Source organism: Alosa sapidissima, chromosome 14 (assembly GCF_018492685.1).
Source record: "Alosa sapidissima isolate fAloSap1 chromosome 14, fAloSap1.pri, whole genome shotgun sequence".
In the NCBI taxonomy this organism is placed as follows: Eukaryota; Metazoa; Chordata; class Actinopteri; order Clupeiformes; family Clupeidae; genus Alosa; species Alosa sapidissima.
Window position 1 is genome coordinate 25,523,770 of NC_055970.1, and position 9,724 is coordinate 25,533,493.

At 44.9% G+C, this 9,724-nt stretch overlaps 1 protein-coding gene across 1 annotated transcript; it reads left to right on the forward strand.

The window, feature by feature from the left end:
* Positions 1-41: 41 nt before the first annotated feature.
* Positions 42-9,704, forward strand: LOC121682007 (inositol-trisphosphate 3-kinase B-like). Its single transcript, XM_042061990.1, has 7 exons — positions 42-1,525; positions 4,756-4,840; positions 6,930-7,143; positions 7,618-7,822; positions 8,120-8,221; positions 8,755-8,826; positions 9,054-9,704. The coding sequence occupies exons 1-7, from the start codon at positions 542-544 to the stop codon at positions 9,372-9,374; spliced, it is 1,983 nt and encodes a 660-aa protein (XP_041917924.1). The 5' UTR covers positions 42-541; the 3' UTR covers positions 9,375-9,704.
* Positions 9,705-9,724: the final 20 nt, after the last annotated feature.

The following is a 9,724-nucleotide window of genomic DNA, read 5'->3' on the forward strand; positions in this document are numbered from 1 at the left end:
ATGGCAAAAAAGCTGTGGACAGCGAGTAATCAATTAATACATTTAACCAAATCGGGCTTTATTGCTGAATATTTATATATACACACCGCATATTCATTAGAAAATGCCAAGATATCTCGTTCCTTCAATTATGCGCTACCCTAGTCGCAGCATCAGCCATGTGCTGATTATGATCGTTGACATGTAGGCCTAATGTGGTTGTGGCACGTGTCAGTCGAGTCCAGAGTTGTTTTGGAAACCTCTACGATGTGCCTGTAGTCTCACGTCACATCATGTAAATTACTCTCACTCTAGGCGCAAAGCAGATCGACTCAGTAATGGTGGAAGAGAGATCGTTCAGGACCTAAGGTCGGCGTTTTACTTGATTTATCCTCGGTTTCTAGGACACGAACAGCAGTGAAAGTACACTCGGTGGCTATCATACTTTCGTACGTAAAACAAGTTGGTCTGGACTCCCTCTTGCTTTGAACGCATTTTGTAATGTCTTAAGGAAGCCAATGAGCAGAACTTCTGCTCTCATGTTAAGTCTTTGGAGAGGAAAATGAGCGTCACCACTTCTCCCTCGGTCTCAGTGGAAATGAGGAGAGGAGAAGGAGAAAGAAGAAAGTTACCGGATACAGTTGCAGAAGAAGGAGGAATTGTTTGTTTGCTAGAGGGACACCCTCATGAAGAGGATATGTCAGGAATTTACACTGCAGTCCTGCAGGGACCCAGAGCCACACCGATGCTTCAGTCTGCCCAGGCAGTCCTCTCCCCCAGGGCCGACGATGGCGAGGAGGGGGAACCAGACGTCATACACACACCAGAGGGGTCTCCTCACAGCAGAGAGGTCACACACACACCACCAGTGGTGACAGGGGAGCTCACACACACACCGGAACACACAGGAGTGACCGCACACCTGCCACAAACACACACACCAGCGACACACGACACAACCCTAACCCTGACCGGAGAGACAACACACACACAGCAGACGAACACACCAGTACACCCCACATCACACACAGCCCCAGGCCCCTCCACTCAGGAGGGAAGGGTACTGGAAGAGGGGGGAGGTGGAGGAGTGGAAGCGAAAGAAGATGGAGAAAGGGAGAAAGAAGGAGGGATGCAGTGGACAGAGAGAAAAGAGGCGCCGAGGAGAAACCTGTGGAGTCTGAGGGAGAGAGGGATGAACGAGAGGCGGAATGAAGGAAGGAGAGAATGGCCGCGCGGCGGCAGCCTGGAGAGGACATCGCAGGAGGGGCGCGGCATGGGATGGAGGAGAGGAGGAAAGATGTGGAAAGAGCACAGCAGAGACGGAGAGGTGGAGGACGGAGAGAGGGATGAGGCCAGGAGTGTGTTGGAGGAGGAGAAGAGGAGGGTGAAGGAGACACCACACCATCACATTCTGTCCCGCGTACTGGTACACTCATCAACCTCCTCTTCCTCCTCCTCCTCCTCCTTCAACTTCTCCTCTCCAGAGAGCGACGAGGTGTTCAGCGAAGGGGAGGAGACGTCTTCTCGCCGGAGAATCATGAGGAGGGTGAGTGTGTGTGTGTGTGTGTGTGTGTGTGTCCACATGTTTGTAGGCTGGTATTTCTGCTCATGAGTGTCTGTGGTGTTAGGCTTTGCACCACAGATGCTACTGGATCAGTTACCAATAAATTAAAAACACAGAAAACACACTTACAGTTTAAATGAAGTCAGTTTTGGAAATGCTTACTCACACTACTTTAATGATTCACTTAACTATGTGTAGGAATGGCCATTTTGATACAACAGAGGAATGACTATATGTAGTGATGGTCATTCAGTACACAGTACAGTAGAAAGAATCAGGAGTTTTATTTACAATGATGCACATCAAGGGACTGCATGGCTTCACATAAAGATCCTCCGTCTGCTGTAACTAAACAAACAAACAGTCAGGGTCTAAGTGTCTTTAGAGGACCCCTTAGTGGACCCCACATCAGAAACTGATTAGATAACTACTGAGAATTGTACACACAGCAAAAACACAATAGTCCCCTTTATGTCTAAAGACACAATCACACAAATATATACTCAGGATCAATACAGGAACAGAATGCAATAAAACCAGTCATGTCATGTCAACAGTCATGTGGAAGAACACATAACAGCTGACTTATTCTGTTCTATTCTAGAACACATAACAGCTGACTTAGTTGAATTATTCTATTCAGCCATTCAGTACACATAAGGTCACCCAATAAGAAACACAAATTAGAAAAAATAAACATAAGAACCTAATTGTGTTATTTAGTATAATTTGTATTTTAGTATATCTAGTATTTAGTATATATTTATCTTCTACTGTCCTTATTGCTTAGTTGTGTTTTTATATTATATACTTTTAATTACTTTCTGCTGTTAGTGAATGTGTGTGTGTTGTCTGTATGCTACTGTGACCTTGAATTTCCCCTGGGGATCAATAAAGTATCTATCTATCTATCTATCTATCTATCTATCTAAGTGTCTATCTATCTATCTATCTATCTATCTATCTAAACTTTTCATGACTAGGTACAAATCATAAGACATGAGTTCTGATTGCAGTCCTGTCAGTGGGCAGCTCCCTCTGTGCCATGTCTCCATGTGAGAGTTAGAAAACAACATGGTGGCTGGTCAGCAGCAGCAGCCTCTGGGTTGACTAGGCCGGTCAGCAGCAGCAGCCTCTAGGCCGACTGGGCCGGTCAGCAGCACCCTCTGGGTTGACTGGGTCCAGCTGTAAGAGATGCTCTCTGAGTGGGTTGGAGTTGGAGTGGTCTGCACTGACACTGATTATCATAATGCGGTTGGTAAGTCGTGTCGTGATACAATAACGTGCCGATGATTCTTCTGTTTCTGGGTCCAACTTGGCTGAGAGTGACTTGTTTTTTTTTTCCATAGACAGTAAAAGAAAGAGTTTTTTCCCGCTGTTCAAAGTAGCCTACAACAAAAATGGTACTACTCACTTCTACCTCAATCTCATAAAATCCTAGACATTACTCTTGATTAGATCGTCTAGCTGCACAGCTACACTAATTACTCTGTTGGAGTTCAGCAGCTTTTGTACCCTCACTAAAAAGGGGGTGAAAAGGCTCACATGTTCTGAAAATGATTTTTTGGGGGGGGGCTTTTGGGCTGATAGGACAGTGGAGAGAGACAGGATGCAAGTTGGAGAGTGGGGTCAGGAAATAACCGCATGGTCAGACTTAATCCCGTGTCCCCGTGGGCTCTGAGACCCAAATGTGGTACTGCTGCTGCTTGCACCACAGCTCCATGGTGACAGTAGTCATAACAACAGGATGGAACTAAGTACTGTGTTGGGCCAGAAGGATGGCTACTCACCCAGAATGATCCATTTGAACAGTTTTCTGTGTCCCATACATGAAACAGGAAAGGGTGGCCTCAAGGCAGCATTAAGGACATGCATAACCTCTACTGAGTCTTAACTATATCTTACTTTTTACATTGTATTTATTGTTCAGCAAATGTCAACAAGCATGTGTGGTACTTGTGGCTCTGCACTCTCTGCAGCAGTGGACATAATGTGTTTACCCTGACTGGTTTTATAATATCTAATATTTTGGGAATAGTATTACATTCTGATAGCCACAGTATAAATGTCTTTATCGTTCTTGGGCTCCACGATCAGGAAGGTAAACTGGATCTTCCAGAGACACCCTTATCTCACAAGTAAGCTCTGTGCTCTGCACATTGAAGGGAGAGAATGGACTCCATTAGCAATAGCCGAGACGTCCTGGAACTGTTTTCAAGAAATCCCATCATTCAAGTTATCATAAATTCATTCACATTAAGTTCCTAATTATTACAGAGCACAGGACTTACTAAGAACTTGTATAGAATCTGCTGCAGGATTTATTTCTTTAACTGTTAAATGATTAGAATGATAGAAACACACGCACATGAGCTCTCTCTTTCTCTGCATCCCTGCGGCTGTATTTGCATTGACCCTGCTGATTTGAATACGCCATTTGCATGGGAGTACTGATGAGGATAGGCGAGCAACTGTAGAATTTGCACTGTACCCATGTCAGCTAAACATACACACACACACACACACACACACACACACACACACACACACATTTAAATGCTTTTATTTGGATCCGATAGGCAAGCAAGGAAAACAAGATCCAAATGCTCTAGAAAGCATGGTCTAGACACACAGACACACACGCACACACAAAGATACACACTCCGTTCCAGAGAATTTCTGTTCACCAAACATTGTGTGCATACAGAACCATCACCCAAAGCATTCCACTGAGAACATTTCCAGAATACATTACCATTGCGCCGCTATTTGCTGAGTGGTGAGAACAGAGAATGGCAGGTGGCAGTTGAATGCAATACTGTGACTTTGACAAGAGAGGACACATGCTGACAGATACACTCTGATTGGGTTCCATAGGTCACATCAGGCTTCAGGCTGGAAAAATATGACCAGATTTATCGCCAGTGTTAGTCAACAGAGGCAAAACTTTACATCCAGAGGCCCAACCCTCCCAAACACACACACACACACACACACACACATACACACACATCCTTCTGGCTGCAGTAATGATAGGAAGGGATGGTCCATTGTCTAGAGTGCTAATTGATCTGAGGAAGACCACTCTTAGTACTGCCTCACTCACCAATCAACGATGACCTCTTGACCTTATAGGAACTGTTCTTTCTCCTTTAACCTTTTACCGATCAACTTTAACCTCTGTTCCCTGTGTGATCCCCGCTATCGTACAGTGTCGCTCTTGGAGGACCTTCCTGACCATGATGCAGTGGTCCAAGCGCAGGCAGAGTTCCTGGGTCCAGCTGGCTGGCCATCAAGGTATGATAAGTACACATTTTGAAGAGTCTTTTTGCATTTGGCTTGCTTAGTCCACACAGATGCAGTCCACGTAAAACAAGTTTGTGCACATGTCCAAGACTCCCAAACACAAGAACGATTGCACTAGAATCCCAGGTTTGTGATACTGTAAGCAAGTGGTTAATACTTTAACAGCTTGGAGTTGAAACAGGTGTCCATATACAAGTCACAAGAACGTCCTATCTCAACAATAATCACATTCTTACTATTCATATCTATGATGGTGTCGTACAGCATGGTGTTTGTATATTTTTTGTTGTTCCCTCCTGCACTTCTTTAATGCTTTGTGACACTAAGTCCACCAGTCTTTCATGCCTGAATATAAGTCCTTTATAAAAACTGCATCCATTCAGAACATGTGCCGTGGTCTCGTTGTCATGGTTAGTGGGGTGAAGAATGCAGTGTGGGTTGTAGCTGGATGGGTACCACGTAGGTTAGATCTTGTTGGGAAGACTTGAAGGCGCGCTTTGATGGTAAAAGTGAGAATATCCTCACAGAGTGGAATTTGAGAATATGGTGTGGGACAGGGAGTTTTCTACAAATGGTGGAAGTGCCAGTTTTCCATGTTTTTCCATGTATTCCAGTCTGATGTCGGATCGTTCAAGTCAAGCCAGTCCGACCTCACACTGAATTCCACTGCATTGATGACCGGTTTGCTGTTGTCCTCACACATAGGACACACACACACACACACACACACACACACACACACACACACACACACTGTATTACTTAAATATTGGAGTTGTGTGTGTGTGTGTGGGTTTGTGTATGAAAGTAATTTCATGCTTTTGTGTGAATTGGTGAATACAGAACTTGAAATGGGACAAATGGATGGTGGTAGCGTATAGTCGCTAAAAAGCTGGGCTAGCATGTTGTTGGGTGTAGGTGTGTGTGTGTGTGAGTGTGTGTGTGTGTGTAGGGCTGTGGTAGCGTAGTGGCTAAGGAGCTGCACTAGCATGCAGTAGCCTGAAAAGTTGTGGGTTTAATACCTGGCTTCTACCGTTGTGCCCTTGAGCAAGGCACTTAACCCAGAGTTGCTCCAGGGACATAACTGACATACTGTATATAAATCTGCTTTGGATAAAAGCGTCTGCTAAATGAATAGATGCAAATGTAAATAAACGCCACTCACATAAACAGAAAGACACGATAAACACTTTTTTAGGCGGCTGCAGAAGTTTCATGTGAGCAACCACCTATTCACAGAGAGCATCATCCATTACTGTCTAGAGACAGTCACACCAAAAGGAAATTAGAGAGGGTTGTCCCCAAAGCCTCTGACCTTACTTCGGTCCACTCTCTGTACTCTGAACGCACTTTAAACTGCGCAACCAAAATAATCAATGACCCTCTCTCATCCAAACCATCATATGTCCTCTTGAAGACAAGAAGTCATACAAACTGAAACCACACATTTTTTTGAAAAAAAAAAAAATCCTTCAGCAATCAGACTCCTGAACAAAATTGAACAATTGAAAAAGATCTGAACAATTTATTTATTCACCTTTTTGTTTTGTTTTAACCATTAAACCGTTAAACCAAAGTACTGACTCACTGTGGTCATTAAAGATGCCATGGCACTCATCACAAAGAGTAGGGGGTTCCCCGGTGTCCTGGCTAAATTCCCAACCTGGTTTATAATCACCCCCAGTTTAACTGGCTCATTAATTCATTCCCTCACTCTCCACCTCAAGCTGGTGTTGGTTCGTGAGTGTAAAGTCCTTTGGGTGTCTTGAAAAGCACTATATAAATGCAATGTGTTGTTTCTTTCTTTTCTCCTTTACTGAATTGAGCTACCATTTTCTGTAACAACAATTACCAGCAACATTGTTGTGTGACAATAAAGTATATCTATCTATCTATCTATCTATCTATCTATCTACAGTATCTATCTATCTACAGTATCTATCTATCTATCTATCTATCTATCTATCTATATCTGTATTTACTTTTCTGATTTGATTTCTGACTAAGTGACATTGTTTCAAATCTCTCTCTTTGTGTGTGTGTGTGTGTGTGTGTGTGTGTGTGTGTGTGTGTGTGCTAGGTAACTTCCAGCTGAGTGAGGGAGGTGAGGTGTTGAAGCGCTGGAGTGAGACGGAGGGGGCGTGTCTAAGCCTGCTGATGTCGGACGTTCTGCGGGTCTTTGTGCCGCGGTACTACGGCCCCCTGAGTCGCAACGGCAATGACTACCTGCGGCTGGAGGACCTGCTCAGTGGCCTCACCCACCCTGTCATCATGGACTGCAAGATGGGAGTGCGGTATGAGAAAAGGAGAGAGGCCGTTATCATCATGAGAGAGAAAGAGAAAGAGAGAGAGAGAGAGAGAGAGAGAGAGAGAGAGAGAGAGAGAGTACACAATAAGTTCACACATCTTAGATGCACACATATCCCCAGTGTGTTTTTTTCAAATGTATAGACCATTATTGTGATACCAACAATTGGCCCACAAGACTAAGTTAAGTTAAAGAAGCATTATTGACTAGGACATTTGACAATACTTATATAGAGATGTAGACATCAGGTAGAAAGGTTTCTCTTGTCAGTTCACTGAGAGTGCCCCCTGGTGTCATGGAGTACAATCACATTAGTAAGTTGGCGATTCTCCATAGCCAGACTGGCCACTAGCTAAGTACATTTCTTATTTACAGAACCCCCCCCCCCCCCCCCCTTTGCCTTTGTATATCTTGACGTCTCTCTTGGTGTTTGCGACATGTTTGTCTTGGCTTCCCTTAGAACATATTTGGAGGAGGAGATAGCCAAGGCCAGGATGAGTCACACCCTTCGGAATGATATGTACCAGAAGATGGTGAAAGTAGATCCATCTGCACCCTTGGCGGAGGAACACGCCCAGGGTGCTGTGACCAAGCTGCGGTATATGCAGTGGAGGGATTCAGTCAGCTCCAGTTCAACCCTGGGCTTCAGGATTGAAGGCATCATGGTGAAAGGAAGCTTAGACATATACATAGTATACACACACACACACACACACACACACACACACACACACACACACACACAAAATACATATGTATATGTTTTCTTAATTATTAGTCATTAGGCCTATATGTAAACTTACCACTTATTGTGTGTGATATGTGTACATGTTTGTGTGTTAATGTGTGCGTGTGTGTGTGATATGTGTACATATTTGTGTGTTAATGTGTTCCTGTGTGATATGTGTACATGTTTGTGTGTTAATGTGTGTGTGTTTGTGTGTGTGTGTGTGTATTTCCAGCTGGAGAATGGGACTGTCTTGCGGGACTTCAATAGGACCCAGAGTATAGGTCAACTCATAGATGCCTTCCTTACCTTCACCAAGAGCAATCTCCACATCCTGGTCTGTGGTATTCACCTCTTTCTCTGTCTTCTGTGGTATTCACCTCTTTCTCTGTCCTCTGTCTTTCTTTGCCACTCCCCTGTTCCTAACTCTCTCTCTCTCTCTCTCTCTCTCTCTCTCTCCATCTTCTGACCACCATAAATCTGTTATTTCTCCTCTTTGCCCTTCCTCTCTCATTCTTCTCTCTCTCTCTCTTGCAGACAAACACAGTGTCATCTAGTCTCTCCTTGATCTGTCCTCTTGCAAACAAGATCACATCTTTCCTAGACTTCCACTCTCTTTCCGTGTGTCTTTTTGTCTGCCACTCCTCTTGTTTCTTTCATTGTCAGTGCAGTGATCCTTCATTAATTAATCTTCACACACACACACACACACTACATTGCAATGTGTTTTTTCACTCAACTTATTCACCATATTTTGCACCCTACACATGCTTTACATACTGGATAGGTAGACTGTGCTGCTGTTGATTTGGCAGCTTATGCAAATACACTCGATGCGCACCAAACAGTCATGCCTTTTGTGTCCACCAGAGGGCGTACCAGTCCAGACTGCAGGCTCTGAGTGATGTGCTGCACGAGTCGGAGTTTTTCAACACACATGAGGTGAGCACTGCCTGAGTACTCACACTGTCCTGATTGGGAGGACATGGACGAGGTGGGGACCAGCCCCATGCCTTCCTTTGCTACCAAGTTCGTCCAAGCGCTCCTCTCAACATCCTCTGTCTACGTACCATCTATACCCCCCCCCCCCAACATGAATACACACCTCAGGTCTCTAACCACCCAGCTTGTCCACTCATGTCTGTTGTCCTGCTCCCATTCCCTCCCAGTTGATTGGCAGCTCGCTCCTCTTCGTCCACGACAGCTCTAGCAAGGCCAACGTCTGGATGATCGACTTTGGGAAGAGCATGCCGACCCCGGAGGGGATACACCTGCAGCACGACGTGGCGTGGGCCGAGGGGAACCGGGAGGACGGGTACCTCATTGGCCTGGCCTCCATCAACCGGCTCCTGGCCAAGGCCATCAGACAAGCCCAAGGTAGCGGCCTGGAGCGCTCGGACTCGCAGACACTGGCTGGGGACGGAGAGGACGAAGACGAGGAAGAGAACACACAGTCTGTGCAGTATGGCAGCTTGAACCCCGCACAGTGACCCCAGCAGGGTCAGGAAACTCACATCCACCAGCACAGGGGCAGCTAATGCTATTGAACATCAGCCTGCTGGGAGCAGGGACTGGCTGAACTTTAATTCATCTGTGAAAACAAAATAAGCTGTAGCCAGGCTGTGTACACACACTCAAACGCACAGTGATAGTGACTGTAATGAGTTTTGATATGTGATATTCTCTATTTTTTTGTCCAGCTGTTAGATTGACCTGAGAGGGACTTTGTGATATTGTGTGTGAAACTAGTTGTCAAGGCTATTTTTTTAGAATGCAACTTTCAATGTACCAGTATTAAATTATTGTATTATCATTATTAACATGTCTAACAGATTACTAA

Excerpts from the sequence above, each read along its gene's own strand:
- LOC121682007 (XM_042061990.1), top strand. The coding sequence starts at position 542 with ATGAGCGTCACCACTTCTCCCTCGGTCTCAGTGGAAATGAGGAGAGGA. Across the intron at positions 7,823-8,119 it reads TCAGGATTGAAGGCATCATG|CTGGAGAATGGGACTGTCTT; the intron begins GTGAAAGGAAGC and ends GTGTATTTCCAG. Across the intron at positions 8,827-9,053 it reads AGTTTTTCAACACACATGAG|TTGATTGGCAGCTCGCTCCT; the intron begins GTGAGCACTGCC and ends ATTCCCTCCCAG.